At 47.0% G+C, this 18,865-nt stretch overlaps 1 protein-coding gene across 1 annotated transcript in view; it reads right to left on the bottom strand.

The window, feature by feature from the left end:
• The window catches only part of LOC119170326 (uncharacterized), a 102,790-nt gene that overhangs the window by 14,079 nt on the left and 69,846 nt on the right, over nt 1–18,865 (bottom strand). Inside the window, exon 3 of the mRNA XM_037421464.2 lies at nt 6,001–6,084. Coding sequence (XP_037277361.2) covers nt 6,001–6,016 — 16 coding nt within the window. The 5' untranslated portion in view covers nt 6,017–6,084. The remainder of the gene's footprint in view (nt 1–6,000; nt 6,085–18,865) is intronic.

Genomic DNA, 18,865 nt, shown 5'->3' on the forward strand with positions numbered 1-18,865 from the left:
ATTCGCGGTGAGCGCATTAAATGGGAGCGTGCAGTGTGAGTCCGCATTAAGGAAAGGCTCCGGCGTTTCGTGCAACGTGTATAACGCGAGCCATTCCGCGGCGCAGGATGCTGCCGCCTCGATGCGAGAGAAGTGAGAATTGCGCGCAGTGAACGAAGAGCGCGAAGTGGGGGAGGCCACTATTAGTTGCGCCCCCGAGAGGAAATTGAGTGGATCCCGCTGGCATGGCAGGGCAGTGCGACGCGCGCTAAGTGGGACGCCAGCTGACGGCGGTGTTAGCGAAACCGGAGGCGACGATGTTGGCAGGCGGGGCGCGCATCGAAGCCCCCGTAAGGACTTATGGGGGTGGGGGCTCTGCTCCAGGCTCTGGTGGCACCGTTGCTCGCATTCACCCGTGCCATTAGGGCCACCGTTCGGTTCGCGTCATGGCGGCCCGTCACGAACGGCTGTTGTCGTGAGCTCATTCGCACCATGTCCCGATAGATTAAGAAATTACGGTGCGTGCACCTCCGTAAAACCTGCATTCGCGTATAGCATTGATGTTATCAAGCTACCTCCAAGTTTATGTGCTGGGTTCATTGGTATGAGCTAAAGTCATTCCAAGTGAGCAATATATTAGATGCGCCTTATAGAATACCATGGCGTGCCACTGAACACTGCCAAAGTTTCACCTAGTATACTCCTTATTACGCCCCCCAATCCAATCCCATATGACTGTTATCTGATTGCAAGTCAGCTTCTTTACCTTGCAGATGTCGGCGTCGTCACTTCATCTTTTTCCCGTTTTTCCGATTTTGCCGTCCCATTTATACTCCTGCGCCGAGTATCTAATACACTACCGAAGAGCAGCCTGACCTCCCTGCCTCGGCTAGAAAGTAGCCTCATTTATATTTAAACAATATATCCCTTGCTTTCTCTTGTGAAAAAGCCCTTGTAAGAACACATTACTTCCGAAGAGCAAATAATATTACCGTTCTAGTGGTGTCATGTCATGTCTTTCATATAGAACACCGCAAGTTATACAGAAGATATGAAAATGAAGCTGCGCCTGAGCAAGCCTCGTATTAGCTCAATGCGTCTCGCACAGAGTTACAAAGCTTGTATTCTGGCAATACTTTACTCTACCACAACTGCAAGCTGGCTTAGAGCAAACTTTTTTTTTTAAGGCGAGCGGCATGTCAGCGTCTGTATAGAGCAGCAAATAAACTGCGGCTAAGAGTTTGAACTGCACGTACTGCAAACGACGTCATCGCAAATAAAGCACGTCAACGATTCGCGAACAACGCACAGCACCTTCTTGCCGAAGCAGAGAATGAGGCTTGGGGAGCAAGTGCGAGGCGTACGCCGTTTTGACGGTTCTTCGTGATTACAATTTGCAACAGTGTGTACCAGTCAGCTCAGTAGTTGTCCTGGCGGCGCCGACGCTGACGTAAGAAACGGAGGTGGAGCGAAGAGGAACTGTTGTTGCTTAGACGGTTCTAAATCGTCGCGACATTCGAAAACGTCTGTACTCGCAAACGAGTGTGAGGCCGCTGTCTACATCTTACAACGTGTGACCGCGCGCACCGTTAAAGGAAGCACTCCAGGCATTTCGTACACACGTAACCAGCGACGGCAGCAACTGCAGTCTTCACATCGGCTCGACTGCAGTGGGCGCACTTGTCTCGCCGAATGCGTTCAAAATAGGAAAAGAATTTGAAGAGGAGAAGGAAGGCAGAAAATTTTCCCTCTGTTGAACGTTAGGGTGGAGTTTTTACCATTTTTTTTCTTCTTCGCAATCAAGCAGCACGAGTGCTGACAGCCCAAAATGTCCATAAGACTTTCCTGTTGTCGTGGGTTGATCGTATAGAGCAGGATGAAGAAAACACCAAGCTGAAGAGGCAGATAGAGATGAAATGCAAAGACGACGTGTGCACTGCTGGTCGCAGCGAACGCGCATGAGGAGCGTCAAGGGCCTGTCACGAACACTTCGGCCGCATGCCGACGCGGGAGTCTAATTTAACTTCCAACGCAAGAGCGAAAAAAAAAAATCGTGCGTCTCAGAGGCTGTGGCGTCTCGCCGACGCTGCCCAAACAACAAAAATAAGAAGTAGTAGGAAGAGGGGCGGCATAAAAGAGACTCCCGCCACGTATTCACGGTTCGCATTCGTTTGGGTCCCCGGACAAAGAACGGACATGCCCCGCTGTTAGTGAAACAGACATCCGGAAGCCCATAGTGGCCGCCATTGAACGAAAACATATAATGCGAAGAACAAGATGGTGGCGAAGACGCCCGGCTAAACGTTGACGGCAAACAGGGCTTGGGAGCTGCCGGTCACTCTAACTTTTCCCGACATGTGGCGATGCCGCGTTTTGCTGCTGAAAACAACTGCCATTCGCGTCACTGACAGATGAAGAGAAAGAAGAGGTTTGCGAGGTAGAGACCATAAAGCTGAAGCGGGTTTCCCTCAAAAGTAAAAGGAGTCTAGGCAGATTTGGAAGTGAGGGAGGTGGGTGACTCTCCTCATCTCTCCAGTGGCTCTCGGAGAAACGGTCCAGCGAACGGCCACCGGATGCAGCGAAAAGGCCGCTCGGCCAGTGGAGGCTTCGTGAATGACGGCCTTCTGAACAAGCGAGCAGCGGCAGTCTTGAGCCATTCACGCTCGTTTGTTGAGGGGGAGAGAGGAACTGAAAAAGCAGTCACTATCTCTCTCTTCCGCCGTTCTAGTCCTCCCTTAGCTCCTTGTTCTTCCTTTCTCACTTGCATCCCTCTCTAGAACTTCCACTTGTTTCCACCAGCAGATACACCCACCGCCGCGCATCGCCATTGAAAACACACAGAGGGGGCTGCGGCTGTCACAAAATATCGCCGGCGATACGAATGCGAGCCCAAATTCAGCTGACACCACGCGTACCAAAATGCTGTCTCGAGCATTTCGAGGAAAAGGGGAAAAGAGCCGCGGAGAAGTAAGGATGCGCCCCTCAAAAAAATTCGCGCTACGACCCCGGCATGCTTCTTATAGGAGATCGCAGTCCCTCTTTCCTTTCTATATAAGCATGCCTCACTGCTTGGTGCATCGGCTTCGTATAGAGAATTTGGAGACCAGCGGCGCCCGCGTCTCTCCAATGTACGGTAACGACCAAGCGGACGTCACGAGCGGACAATGCATGCGGAAGTCGAATTTTTGTTATCGCTTTCCCTTTTCTTCCGCTCATCCTCGTTTTCGCTATGATGTGTGTTTCAGCTCACTACTCATTATTTTTTTTTTCGCAGTGGTCTGCTGGTTTACGTTGACCCGTTTTAGCTTTCTTTGCCGCTCGTACGCGATTACTTTTTCGCGCAACTTTCCAGAGTTCGTATTATGGGAAAATGAAAGGGTATTCGAGGGCTACAGAAAAAGGGTGCGAAAACGAGCAGGCGGCCACTGGATGCTTTGAGAGACGGTTGGTGTCCTGTCTGGCGGGCCCGGATGCGCGCGATCAATGAACAAAAAAAAAGAAAAATAGTCGATAGGGGCAAAAAAAGGAGGCAATGAACAAGCTGAATGCAGCGGGTGAGGCGGAAATTTCGCTGCCGCTAGACAGGAAATGAGATTTGTGCGTCCCTCAGGCGCTTCAGCGAACTGCCGGCCACCCTCCCTTTGAGGAGTAGACCAAGCGTTTCCACCCTCCCCCCCATACCCTAACGCGCCTTCCGACCCAAGTCCCATCTTCCAAGCGTCCAGTTCTAGTTTCCTCATCGTAGATGGCGAAAAAAAAAATGACGACAAGGGTGGAAGCTGTAGTGACCACCACTTGATGAGAAAAAAAAAATACGGGATGATTTGGAGGAGTTTGCAGCGCCGCTTCAAAGACTGATTGCGTCAGAAAGCAGCAAGTACGTGTCTCATATTTTGTTCTTCTGGGAAACCTGCAGGAAGACGTATATATATATAAACGGTAATCGACAATCAAACTCTGATTTCGCGTTCAGTCTTTTCATTTCTCCCTCGTCACTGGATTGGGTCGTCGGCGCCCCCCCCTTTCTCCCTTCTGCCAGCTGTAAGGCAGAGGAGACGCCCTCTGGCGAGTTGACGAGAAAGGAAATGGAAAGGCACCGTGACAGGACATCTTGTCCCGTGAAAGAGGCCGTGTGCGGCTTACTGCAGGGAAGCCAACGGTTTGTGTCTTTCCTGGCGAAGGGACGTCTACCGGGGCCTCGGGGGCATGTCCCGTCTTCCAAGGCGATTGGAGATGCGGCGATGGCGGGAGAAAAGGCCTGCGGTCTTGACCGCCCGATATTGGTTCGTGCAGAGCCTCATAGAGTCATTCGGAGATGTGAGCTTCTCCGGCTAATACAGCGACTGTCACGAAAACTAATTATATGCCAGCTGGAGATGGCTTTCCTGTGCCGCAAACGCGCCGCCGTTACTGCGAAGCTCAATCTGAAGTCGAGGCAGAGAGAGACGAGCGTGTCAACTGACGAGATCGAAGGTTACGTTATGTTGTATTGAGGCAATTGACGTGTAGACACACTTGGTAGTATTTCTTCATAGGACATCATCCTTCACCTATGAATAATTTTTGAACTAATGTATTCTAGTAATTGTTTGCCTCCACAGCTTCGCCATTTTTTACTCTGCACACAACAACCACTTATTAACTACATCCATGCGCAAAAAAACCAAAGAAAGAGAAAGAGAGATATAAAAAGGTGTTGGCCCCACACCTTTTTTCTAGATTACAAGCATAAGAACAAAACAGAGATGCACATGCATGTCCTCAGCGATAGATAATCTTACACCTAGTTATTTTTTATATATTGCCATGACTTTAGTAAAGTTTAGTGTATTTATTACCACTCCTTACTCGCCTCCGCTACATAAATGAAAGGAAAACCCCAAAGCCACCGACAAGCACTCCAGGTACTCAACTGTCACAAATGCTTGCGATGTTTGCAAATATGTGTTCTTTATTTCCTTATTCGTAAAATGTCCAAATAAACAAATTACTGAAAGTATACACCCATTTGTACAACTGAGTATGCCCAATTGTTATTTGCCTATTTTACTTATGCGATGTCTTCGGTGTATCCCCAATGTCGCCACACCTGAGTGTTTCGTCGTACATACGCTACGTTTACCACGTTTTGCAAAGGTGGCTTTCCCACACAAGGAAGCTTCATGGGGTGAAGCTACGCATCAAGTGTGTGTGTGTGTGTGTGTGTGTGTGTGTGTGTGCGTGCGTGTGCGTGTGCGTGTGTGTGTGTGTGTGTGTGTGTGTGTGTGTGTGTGTGTGTGTGTGTGTGTGTGTGTGTGTGTATTCCTGCACGCACGCGTACTTGCATAAAAGAACACGCACGCTATGGTTAAAATTCATGCAAAACTACGTCGCGGCGTTAATCTGTATAGCGTTTTTAGACGCAAGCATTGTATGCGTTGTGTGGCGAAGTATGCTATAATTACAGATTTATTGGCGCCATCGCTGCCAGTTTGCAATTAGTTCCTTTCCTCTGTGAAATTCCATCACAATATCATAGGGCCAATGCAGACATAAATTGAAACAGGCGGGCTACGCCGATTAAACCTTAATTGGGGTGTAACAAGTTACTGTGTCTAAGAGGCAGAATGATATTTGGGTGTATTGTGTAATACAAAAAATATACATATATGACTGGTTGTTTTTCAAGTCCGTGCATCACATCACGTATCTTAAATTTGTACTCTGGAGTCTTCTATTATTTGTTGAATTATGTACCCAACACGCATTCATGTCTTACTGTATTTTAGAATTTAGAGCTCTGTATGGTTGCTCATTATTTTACAATAAACTTTCCATGAGTAGTGCTCCATAAATATAACATTTTTTCTGTATTCAAAATGAATGAAATTCCTTGTTTGTGTTCATTATTAAAATCATGTGGCAAAAATGAAAGTAATTGTAAAACGAATAATTACGCAACCTGTAATGGTAGAAGATTAGAGTGAGTCAATGGAATATAATGAAAATGATGACATATGTTGTTCACACAACCAGGCTCACCTGCACCGAAAAGCATGGCGCTGTTTGTTCGGGCCGCAGCCCGCGCTTCTTTCCACAGGACGGCGGATGTGTGAGCCGATGTATCTGCAGATAAACGAAATAAGAAGAGAGGTCAGTGTGAATTATCATGTGGCAAAAGGCATCTTCGTGAATTTGTCTGCGCGGAAACCGAAGACAGCCCCCTCCCCCCCCCCCCTCTGAATATCTTGTTTTCAAGATAAACTCTGCGATATTAGGGGCGAAGCTACTTAAGACCGCACGATGTTCATAAACTGCCGTCCGGCATCTACAGCAGATGTAGTGTAGGTGCATGAACACAAACCAAATCTGTGAACATCAAAAAGCTTTTCAAAGGGCTCTTAACCAGAACAAACAAAAAGCCACAACACCATAAGAACACCGCCATTTCACCACTCGTTATTCAAAGCATGTGACAGAACAAAAGGGTAACAAGAATGACTTAAAACGCAATTAACCAGAACAAAATAGAAGGGCGCGATTCACGATATGATGTACACTGATTCACCCCATCATTTGCATTCATTTCGTGAGTATGTGGGATGCTGATGGCTGAAAGAACTTATATTAAAGTCCATTTTTCAATCGCTGGTACCACAGTATATGACGTAGAGGGGTACCGTAGTGGAAGACACCCGATTAATTTTTACCCCCTGGCATTCCATAATGCTTCACTTAAGAGTTCTGTTTACTTTTCATCACCATCGGTATCGGCGCTTTCGCTTCCATCAAAGCCGGCTAGCTCGAGCTATAGGCAGCCTTTAGCTGCTAGGCTACGCCAGTGGTTTGAATTGTGTCTCAATACATCAGCAAATTACTGAAGCCAGTGTCTTTGCGAAAAGGACATGTTCATAAGCACCTTATGAACATGTCCCCCCCACACACACGCACGCACACGCACACACACACACACACACAAAGAGAGAGAGAGAGCCTGGTGATGACGTGCAATGGTCGACTAATGCAATCACCACAATAATGAATTCAAGAGCTTTGAACTTAAAATTTGTTTTATTATTTGTGCGCTGTCCCTTTTAACAACTCTGTATTACGACTAGAGTGTAGAATGAAGTGACCCATTTGAATACACGTAATGTAGCACAGACTGCGTGCTGCATAGTGCGTTCAGAGGCACTGGCAACGTAGTCTGCACACGTGTACTAACTGGAAAAGTCTGTCGTAACTAATTAACGAGGAGAAAACCCAAGCGACGAAAAATTGCGGCTGGAACATAGAACCACGCCGCCACCGCAGCAATGCGAATGCATCGCACGTCGTTGGTTTTATTTTCTTCTTTTTTTTTGTGTGCAGAGTGCAGAGATCGAAGGCGCTATTATGCAATGCAGCGCACAGTACGCTATCCCTCCATATTAAGCTTGTTACTCAAATAACTGTTTCTTCAGTGGCCTGTTTAAGCTTGCTAAGTTACCGATAGTAATTCTATATTAAGTTGCTCTCACTTGATGCTCCCCGAAGAGTCAGTTTAGGCAGTATGAGGAGAAACTCATAAGTTCTAGATTTAAAGCCATGTGTGACAGCGCTGACACGCAAAGAAAAGAACAGTAGTATTGGCAATTCGTATGGTAGACTATGATATCCTTAACCCCCGTTTGTCCGCTAATCCACTCTGCTCTCTTCTTGTCTTTTAAGGTTACACCTACCATTCTTCTTTCCATTGCTTGCTGCGTCGTCCTCAATTAAGCTGAACCCTCTTTGTAAGTCTCCTGGTTTCTGCTCCGTAGCTAAGTACCGGCAAGATACAGCTGTTATATACCTTCCTTTTGAGAGATAGTGGCAATCTACCTGTCATAATTTGAGAGTGCTTGCCGAATGTACTCCACCCCATTCTTATTCTTCTAGTTACTTCAATCTCGTGGTTAGGCTCTGCGGTTATTGCCTGCCCTAAGTAGACATAGTCTTTTACAACTTCAAGTGCACTATTACCTACCTCGAAGCGCTGCTCCTTTCCGAGGTTGTTGTACATTACTTTCGTTTTCTGCAGATTAATTTTAAGACCCACCTTTCTGCTCTCCTTGTCTAACTCCGTAATCATGAGTTGCAATCATAGTTGAAATAAAGAAGAGGAAATGAACATGGGCCGGGCATGTAGCGCGTAGACAGGATAACCGCTGGTCATTAAGGGTAACTAACTGGATTCCCAGAGAAGGGAAGCGGGTTAGGGGGAGACAGAAGGTTAGGTGGGCAGACGAGATTAAGAAGTTTGCGGGTATAAATTGGCAGCAGCAAGCACAGGACCGGGTTAACTGGCGGAACATGGGAGAGGCCTTTGTCCTGCAGTGGACGTAGTCAGGCTGATAATGATGACGATGATGATGGTAGACTAATAAATGAAAAATTGGAAAAAATAGGTGCATGGTCCCCCTTTAGTAGCGTGATTTCGTTCGTAATGATTGTACACTTATTTCACCAACTTCCAGTGTTTGTATGCTCAGAAGGTACATAGTGTCAGTATAAAACGTATGTCGCTAGCACCAACATATCCCATACTTCAAGCTTGTGCTAAGCCGCAAACAAAAAAATGGTAAGAACTTGAATTCGTTTCATATTTTCATGGTATACACCTTTCTTTTTGGGTTATTAAGTTCGCTGAACCACATTCTGCTCCAAATTCCACTTACTACATTTTTGAGCTGGCGTGTAATAAATGTAAATGTATACAAATGCGTGGCACTGTTTTCGCAAACGAAACAAAATTCAACTTCTCTTATTTATTTTCATATCGCGCCTATCCGAGCCAGTTTGCGGGATACATTCAGTTTTCACATAGCACTTGAAGCTGAATGAAATAACAGCCGAAACTGTACGGCGCGTTGCACTGGCGCACTTCCTTTTCAGACCCAGAAATACACGTTGATAACTCGAATACTTGTTACAAACGGATAGATACAAAACGAATGCCCGGGTTTCATTCCGGGATTCTCGTGCATCGCCCAAGACGGCTCCAGCATTCGCAGCACTGCTCGCAACTAGGGAAGCTGAACGTTGTACGCGCAGCGGCGCGCGTGCCGCTTTTAAAAGTCGCGCCGCCGAGCTTCCCCGCTCGTTGCGCCCTCGAGCGAAGGCGCGACGAACGAGCGGCTCGCTGAAAGCGACCGTAAAAGGGCGAGGAAAACGGAGGAAAGGACCGTCGCACGGCGAACCCGACCTGCTCGTTTCCCGGAATATTTATACAAACGGGAATCCAAACGAAGATATTCTCCCTTGATCGGCCGCAATTTGGCCCGGCGCGTACGGGAGGAAAGCTTGGTTCGGGAGCTTCGCGAACACTGGAGTGGCGTCAAGGCAGTAGCGGTGTGATGGTTACCAAAGAATCGGGGCACCACTGCATTGAGAGGAAATTGTGTGCTTAATAGCAGCTCTAGTGCACTATTTAATCCCCGGCTGGCGACGTTTAATTTAAACAAAAAGCAATAGCGGTGATATGTATTGCGTTAAAACACAGCTTCGCCCTCCCCCCTCGCTGCAAGATGGTAGAGATCAAAGGAGTGTGTGTCCCATGTACGTTAAGTACTTGCGATAGTGTGTGGGTTCGTTAGCATTTGTAATCACCTTCTTTCCGCGCATCGAGAATAGTGTGTGCGAGTTTGACCATTATGATATGGGGACTGGGCAGTAGAAATTTTTCGTTAACTGTCATATGTATTCTCCAATTTACCTCCACCATTTCATTTCTTTCGCTGCACTAACGTTTCATCCAATGCTTCAGATACGTCGCCTTTCAGATATACTTTCCTCGCTTCACATCATTCACCACAGCCTGACACTCTTTCAGTGTCTGTATTTCGATTAAATTATTCGTGATATTCTAACCTCGATTGCTAAGAATATCCAACAAACATCGCATAACCGCGGTAGTGTAAACACCACGGGGCAAACCACGGGCTGCCACTCCGTGCCCGCATTGGGGCGGCTTCGCGACCGTCCCAGACAGAAGGGAGGAGCGAGCGCAAAAAGCATCGCGATTCACGAGCTCGACAAAGGAGATTCGTTATGTGTCGTTTTATTGCGGCGAACCGAAGGCAGCTGCCAAGCGGCGTACGCTTCCCCTCTCTATCGGATACGCTCCTTTAAGTGTTCACTTTTCTTTCTTATTTTTTCACCTCTTCTCGAACGATGCTCGTCTTTTCGCAGCCCTGTTCGCACAATGCGGGCTCGATTATTTTCAACCGGAACAGTCGCTATCACTGTGAGAGAGAGAGTGTGTGTGTGCTGCTCTCATCTGCCTTGATTGTCGAGTAGGCCGACCAAAGATCTCGTTTCTGAAAATTGAAAGCGTTTAGCTCTTCTTCAGTGCTCGACACCACAAAAAATGAAATGATAGGTGAAGAAACAAAAATGCTATAGGAATGTATGCGTGAAGCGGGATTCATTGTGGTTTCCCGAAACACCGATTCTCAAAGCTAGGAAACACGCCTGCCTAATGAATATGTCTATAGAAAGAAGAAAAAAAAAGTACGTCCTTGCATATTCATTTTGTGTAAGCCTGTGTTTCTGCTAGGGATGGTCTCAGGAGATTGTGCTCAAAACTGACTTCCCTCGCTCTGTGGGTCCGAGTGGTGACCGAACCCGGATCGATTGTGTGGCAAGTGGATATTCTCTTTCGCTTTGTGATTCTTCTGATAAATGCGGCCCGCAGTAATGGGTTGAGATTAGCGAATGCCTGTGCTTTGGATGGAACAATGCATTATACCAGTGAATGACCCTTCTTCGAAAGATCACCAGATGCGCTGTGCACCATTCATTAGCCTGCTAAATAGAGCCCTTCTCACTGCGAAGAAAGTCTTGCGACCATAGAGCAGCATCCAGCAGAAGTAGCCAAAGTGGAAAGTCAGAAGAGTATTGCCACGATCTCAAGTATTTCCCGGAATGAATGACAGCCGCAAAACCGCATGTTAACGCGCCATCTTTTACCACCTTCAAAGTACACGCGAACACAGTTCTATTTCTTCGTCTTTGTCTTTTCCTATTGATATTCTGCCCCCTAAAGTATGTGTATCTGGGCTTTGTTCTGGCTCCTTCAAAACATTACCTGTACAAGCAAAAAAGCTACCCATTGTTTGGAAGACGCGTGAAGCGTTAACTTGCGTATTCACGAATACGGAGCACGTGTTCTCTTCGTCATTGCGTGCTCATGCGAATGATGTTTCTCGTTTGAATAAATTATTATGAGTTGAAAAGGAGGGTGCTACCTATGACAATCGTTCGTGAAAACAGTGGCTAAGACATTTTTCAGTGTGTGAGCTCCTCGAAAACGAAATATTTTAACCTCGAATTTAGAAAAAAAAGAACGTATGGGACACGAAAACGAGAAAACGGTGCATCCTCAACAGTGCTGCACCCCTCGCTGTCCTTACTTCATAGCAGAGTAGGTGATTGCGTGTAGTGATAAAGTTCGATCACTTAACCAAGTTTCATTGACAGCCAATCCCACCGAGTGCTTGCCGCTATACCCATATTTCAAGTACACCGCCACAAACCAATTACGTGTTTGGTTGACGTCTTTGTCTTTTGACATCACGTCTCCCTCTCTTTCTTTCTTTCTTTCTTTCTTTCTTTCTTTCTTTCTTTCTTTCTCTATCTCTCTCTGGATTACCTACCATACAGGCGAAGGCCAGGCATGTGCGTCGATACCATAACTGCCCGACAGCAGCGTCAACGGCGTAGACTCGAACACGGCTCCAGTGTCCGTGTAATCGCCATCGTAACTGAGAGCACTAGGCAGAAATGATGGAGCGAACGCCGAAAGGTCGGGCATCACGACAACGGAGCCCGCACAGCCACGCACATTACTAGACGAAATCACAGCCGTTCGCGACGACAAGCGGAACTCCGTATACCCGCGTCCCAATTCGCAAGCGAGAACAGATGCTCCCATAGAACAAGCGAGAGCCTTTCACTGCACGCTCTGCATCGTTTCCCGAGGGATGGAGAGCGAGAGAAGATGTCAGGCCGAGGGAACAACAACAACCACTGGCGCACTCACAGAACACGGTGATCTGGCGAATCGCTCGGACGCACGGCCGACTGCGCGCGTTGAAGCGAAGACGCGCGCTGCCGGGTGCGGGAAAACAACTCCGTCGTTTCGAGAAAGAAAAGAAAGCATCCAAGGAAAAAAAAAAAAAACTTAACGGAGACGCCAAGCAACACCAAAGAGAGAGGGCAGGAGGTGTCAAAAGAAAGCTTAGAGCGGCGGCGGCTCACAGTCCCCGTGCTCTGATTGCGCGTAACCCCATTGTCGAAGTATCCCCGCCGTGGCCCGCCGCTCCTTTTGCGAGCCCGCACGATCGAAAAAAAAGAGAGCCGCTCTGCAGGAACGGGTGCCCGGAGCGCACAACGTTCCTTTCTTTTTTCTCGCTTCCTCTTATCCGAAACTGCAATTGACGTTCGGCGCGCCTTCTCCACTCGCGCCGTTGTCTCGTCGTCATCCTAATGCGCTCAACCACCTCCTCCCGCTACGAGCAGCGGCAAAGGCCTCCCAGCAATTGTGAGCGACGCTCTCGGCGCATCCCGAAAATCGAGTGTTACCGACGTATCCTGCCGTGCCGTTCCTTTCTCTTTCGATGGAGCTCACAGGAAAATGCTGCTGCTAGGAGGAGCCGACGCATGGTTCAACGCGCGCCGCGTACGAAAATACGGGCGAACTCGCACCCGTACGCATATACGGCACATTACACTGTACGCAGCAGCGTGAGCGTCACACATGGCGAATCCGGGCACTGGACACGTCCTGGCACTCGATTCTTGGCGCACCAGTGCACGCGCTAAGACGTCGTTTCATTTTTCCTTCCAGCTCGAGCGCACGTCCACGCCCTCTTTCGCTTTCCCCCCTTCCAGCTGCCTCCCATTCCGAGACACCCGCGTCGCATGGATGGCGCGCAGCAGTTGCTGCAGCCGAGTGCTCCCGCTGTTCAAATGATGCGGTACGGAAGGCGGGCATCGCGCCGAGCGCTTCCTGGGACCTTCGCCGCCGCCAGCCGCTGCCCTTGCGGGAAATCAATGGGAAAGCGTCTTTGGCGGCAGCAGGCCAGGGCGCGCATCATCAGCGTTGCATTTCGCACCAGAGCTGAGCCGCGGCGGCCACGCTGATCCCCGCCCTCCGCCACCCCGGGCTTCCAGCAAAGCGCCTCTTCCCCACAAGCGCGCGCGCGCGCGCTTCTACCACCACGATGATGATGACCACGCGATGGTCCACTCGCACGCTTGCCGGGCCATCACGCCTAGTGCCGACACCACTCTGCGAACTGTTCGTCGTTAGGGCCGGGGCGGAGGGCGCGATCGCCTCCCCCCCCCTTCCCCGCTTCTTTCCCCTGCTCCATTTTCGCGTCCTCCCCTTCGCGTAGAACGGGCCTGTGCGTTTGCGGCAAGGGCAAGCTCGTTTGCGGGACGCGTCGCTTGCGTGGTCCGAGGAATAGGGTGCCGATTGTGCGGCGCCACCAGCTCAACACCGAGTGTTCTTCATGTTCTTTATCCTCACTCGTCTTCTTCCTTCACGGAGAATGCTTCGTTAAGCAGCGCGCCCACTAGGAGTGTGAGGCCAAAGTGCGCTTTCTGGATGCCGGTACTGCTGCTGCTGCTGCTGCTGCTGCTGCTGCTGGCATCAGGAGCAGCAGCAGGCGCTCATGGCTACCTCCCTCCCAGAGCCGCTTGTCTTTCTCGCACCCGCCTAGCTCTGTAAAAAAAGACTGCCCCTTTGTTTGCGCGCGGCTCAATGGACGGCAACGACGACCGTGCAAGGCGGCACGCTCCGACGGATGGGGGCGATTCTCGGCCGACCGGCGACGTTAGCGCGGCGCCGATGGACGCCTGCGAAAAGAGCCGCCACTCTTCTTCGTGGGTCCCTAATGACGACCGCCTCTGTAGGGATCGAGTGTGGCGGCCGGCTGAGTAAGAAAAAGAGCAGCACTTTTTGTTGTTGTTGTTCACTTCTTTCTTTCATTACACGTGGCCCGCGCTGACGACGCCACGTGGAAAACACATCAAGGGTGACGGTGGCGGCGCAAGAGCGACGGCTGCAGCGGCAATAAAGCAGGCCCGCTCTTCTCTTCGTCGTGGGAGACCGGGACACTTGTGCGCACCAACCAGAGCCGCGGGCTGTTCTCTCAGTGTTGGCGTGCCGCTACTCCTATAGGACTCGAGCAAAAGAAGAAGCGTGCGTTCGTTTTCGCACCGGAGGACCCTCCACGATGAGTTAAGGAACTGGCGGCAGCCGAAGTAGTGCAAAGCCGCACGACTGTGCGGAGAAGGGGGGGGGGGGGGTCTCGATGGAGGAAGAGTGAGTTGCCAGGCCATTTCGGGGTGACGTGAACGGGCCTGTCCGTGCACTTCCTTCATCACCGCAAACCGCGACGTGGGCGTCGCGAAGGGAGAGCTCCACGTTGATTAGGCGGGCGCGCGTCGGTGTGCTCCTCAAAGCCGCGGAAATGCGAACATAGAGAGGAGCGTGTAAAAAGAAAATCGTGGGGTTTATACTTGGGAATGGGGCGGCTACGCATGGGCCACGACGGGACGAAGAAATCACCCCTTTTCATGGGCTCGCTCGCAGCTGGTTGCCGTTAGCCTATACTCCTCTCCTCATCGTCTCCTACTTCATCTTGAAGCGAACCGAGCGCCTTTGATATGCTCCGGTTGTGAAGACGTCCGCTCAAAGGCCAGCCCGTATTCTGCGCCGTCGCAAACAGGGTCGACGCACGAAGATGGATTAACGCGCGAGTTCCAAGTCACAGCAGGCCTCGGAGCGCGATTTTCATGCAGAGCAAGTGCAATATCGTTGAAGGACTACACTCGTTTTTGTTTGTGCTAGTTTAACTCGATGAAATCGGGCCGTGCGCTAGTGTACACGTGACTTCAAGCGTTCTCTATATCTGGCTCCGCTTCGCGCGCTTGTTGACGATTCTCGGCGTGCTCGTAGCGAATGTTTACCGCACATCGAGAAACATGGCACTGAGAAATCAAAAATAAAGAAGAATGTGTTAACGAGTAACCGGATCTCTCTTCGTGAGCTAAGTCATTGCGCACGGTTTCCCAAACACGTAAAGTTGCCAAACATTCAGCTTTTTAGTACTTTTAGCAAGGGCAAGGCACACCGCATCGTTCGTACATTACATCGAAACTGTGTGTCGCTAGAAACAACCTTTTTGGCAAGTCAGCTTCACGAAACTTCGGCTTCGGCGACGCTCCCTGTTCAATCAATTCTCGTTACTCTAAATCTCCATCATACCCGGACTTCTCTTTTAGCGAAGATGTATATGATTCATCGTATGCATGTATTACGCGAAGAGTACCCAACCAGCAGCTGACTCTGTGTGTGTTATTACAGAGCTAAGGATAAACATAGAAAAGTTATGTATGTATATATATATATATATATATATATATATATATATATATATATATATATATATATATATATATATATATATACATATATATATATATATATATATATATACATATATATATATATATATATATATATATCCCTTAAAGCAAAATTATCACGAAGGCAAAGTGCATTCATTTGTCTCGCCGTCAATCATTTCTGTTCTGTTCTGTTCCGTTCTGCTCTGTTCTAACTGTTCCGCTGTGGAAAGGTTGAGGTCCATACCGCCTAGGCTACTCCATATCAATAAGTTCTGCAGCGAGAAAAAAAATAATACTGAGTGCACTGAATAAGCACCTGTGATAGACAGCCAGGGATTGATATGTATGAATTGTGTTAGTGCGTATACTGACAGTAGAAAAGGGAGGTGTGCGTGTGAACAGTTTATGACTATGTGAACTGGTGCAAGCAAACTGTGCATTAGCAGGATATTTGAACTGGTTACAGTGTGCTATTATGTTTTTTCAGATTGTTCATTTTTGTGCACCGTCAATCATTTCATGTAGTTCATTGTTCAATCATTCAAAGCTACGTTACATTACCTTTTGTAGAACATTGTGGCTCTCTAGAAATGTCAATGAAAGGTTAATAATATTTTTCTATTATTATTATTATTATTATTATTATTATTATTATTATTATTATTATTATTATTATTATTATTATTATTATTATTATCAAACGACCTTAAGCTACACTTTGGTGTTCAACCACCATCACTTCGCGTATTGCGCACCTTAGGTTTCGGTCTTCTCAGCACTGAAAATAAAGCGAGCTTGCATCTAATATATCAAAGTCAAAACATTACCAGGAACGACAGCCATGCAGTCACTGATTCACGCCTAAGACTGCCCTCAAGTTATTGTATACCACAGTGCTCCCCGCGTCGGAAACTTATACGAGGACTCAGAGCGTAACGTGCCGCTGATAGAGGTCGGCAGCATGTATAGAAAGATGTGGACTAACTAAACTATGTTGTAGCTCTACGCCTAACGTTTTACTTGACTTCATCAACGCAAATGAACTTGAAACAACATCGGAAATCCGCGAAATATCCTATGACTTATTGCGTGTTCTTCGACTAGAGATCTTCTGATACAGTAATTTATCATTTCGTTATACATATTGCAATGCGGATACAGAAGATTATTTAAACGAGGGTCCCATAGTAGAAGACTGCAGGGTTAATAATAGTCAACAAGAAGTCTAAAAAAGGAAAACTGTGAGCAGGTGAACAACAGAAAGAAAAGAAAACGCAAAAAGCACAGCTAGTATCCAATAGGTAAAGTACACATATAGAAACACAGGAACAATGAGAAACTGAAGAAAAGCTAAGAACTAATTATAACACAACTGATGCATTGTGATGATCCGAACGAACAAGCTATATAAATAGCGATATATGCTGAGTTGGGTACATTTGCATATGAAAATAAAATGTTTATTAACATACTTGAGTTTATGAAATTATGATGAAGTTTTGATTGACAGGAAAAAGTGATTCCACAGTTCGGTGGCGGCGAATGTCGAGGTCATTTTGCCGTAGTTAGTATATACAATAGGTAAAAAAAATATCAGAGCTGTGTGCAAACCTCGTATCATTATGTGTATGTAGCAAAGGCACACTGTTTCGTAAATATGTGACTAGAGCCTCCAGACTCGTGCACAAAACAAATAAATGCACTATCTTCCGGGAATACTTTCTCATAACACTAGAATTAGCCACGCAATTCACGAAAGTGCACAACGTACAACATTTTTTTGTTCAAAAAAAAAGTCGCAAAAATTTACCGTATACGTTTGTAAGTAATTCATTATTTATAGACATTCACATTCGAATTATAACCACGCATTTTTGTTTTGTAAGGGAAAGATTTTATCATTTGCGTTTGTATTCCCATTACTCGCAAGTCTACGTGCGTGTTTTTTTTTTAGCAATTAATAGTAATTGGCACATTAAATAGCGCTCTTTTTAGAAGCCAATTTCACCAGTGGCCTGCTTCGTATATTCGTTGACAAGCCGAAAACAATTACAACTTTTTGCTTATATTCCGTCTTGCGAGACATTTATTTTGAGCCGCGTCTCACCAACATCTATTTTACCTCCCCTCAAACGATACGCCTCGTGAGTGCTCACGGTGTTTGACCTTCCACCGCTTTATGAAATACCTCATTAATCTTTCAGCATGAGCAAATAGGAAACAGATATCGTTGATTGGATTATGTTCCTCGAAAAGGCGGTAGCGAACGAATGGCAATTAAATTTTTTTTCAATATGCCTGAACTGCACTACAAAGCTTTAGTCAAAAAGAACTGTATGATTATTTCACTGTTGGCAAACGGTGTGGCCTAATTTATTCCAGAAATCTTTTCCATCTCAGCCACAATGAGCATGAAAAGATGACAAAAAATATTGTTAGAAAATTACTTTTTTTTTCTTGCGTGGGTGGGAGCCCGCTTTGAGTACCGCTGTATACGTTGAAGAATCAGAATTAACGTCGCCGCGCTTTGCGTTTCTAATAAAGATCGCGAGTTGATGAGATTGGCGTCATATGATTGGCGTCATGATGAGCATAGCGGCATAACGTCACGCTACGTTTCCTTCGATACGAAGGTGTATCAGGTGCCGCGTCGTCTGGACAATGCGACTAGGCACTTATACGCGCGGTCATTTCATGGTAAGCTGTTCCACAGCTTCGCGTAAGCACGCTCACTAGCGTATTTTCTCTCTCTCTCTCTCTCTCTCTCTCTCTCTCTATATATATATATATATATATATATATATATATATATATATATATATATATATATATATATATATATATATATATATATATATATATATATATATATATATATATGGAAAGCAGTTCATACTTAGGGGCTCGTTTTTTCTGTGTTTGACACAATATTATTAGGCTCTAACAGACAGTAAAGCCAAGGAGAGTATAAGGGAACCTATTAGACCGAATCGTAATGTAAATGTGAAGAAAGAAAAGTGGGTGAGAAGATAACTTGCCGTAGGCAGGAACCTAACCTGCGACCATCGAATAACGCGTTCGATGCCCTGCCACTGAGCTACCACACAGCTATCCCCACAGCCACTTTATTGGGTATCTATGTGAATTTTTTTTAAACGTGGGAGTGTCAGTCGGCGCCACCTGTAGCCATGGCGTCGAGTGAGGTACACTCTTTATAAGCCTGTTTGGCGTCACGTACAACCTGAAGGCAGCAAGTCTGCCAGGCTTGCTGCCTTAGAAAGAGAGAGAGAGGGAATTTACGAACGTTTACTTGAATGTTCTTCTGATTTGGTTGTACTTACCTACAACTATAGTTTTTAGACTCAACGTTAAATATAAAAATAGGTATGTATGCAACATGGGGTTACTGATTGTTTGTGTAGCTTTGTTGCGCATAGAAATATGACGTCCCGCTATGTAGGATATA

Source organism: Rhipicephalus microplus, chromosome 2, assembly GCF_043290135.1.
Source record: "Rhipicephalus microplus isolate Deutch F79 chromosome 2, USDA_Rmic, whole genome shotgun sequence".
NCBI lineage: Eukaryota > Metazoa > Arthropoda > Arachnida > Ixodida > Ixodidae > Rhipicephalus > Rhipicephalus microplus.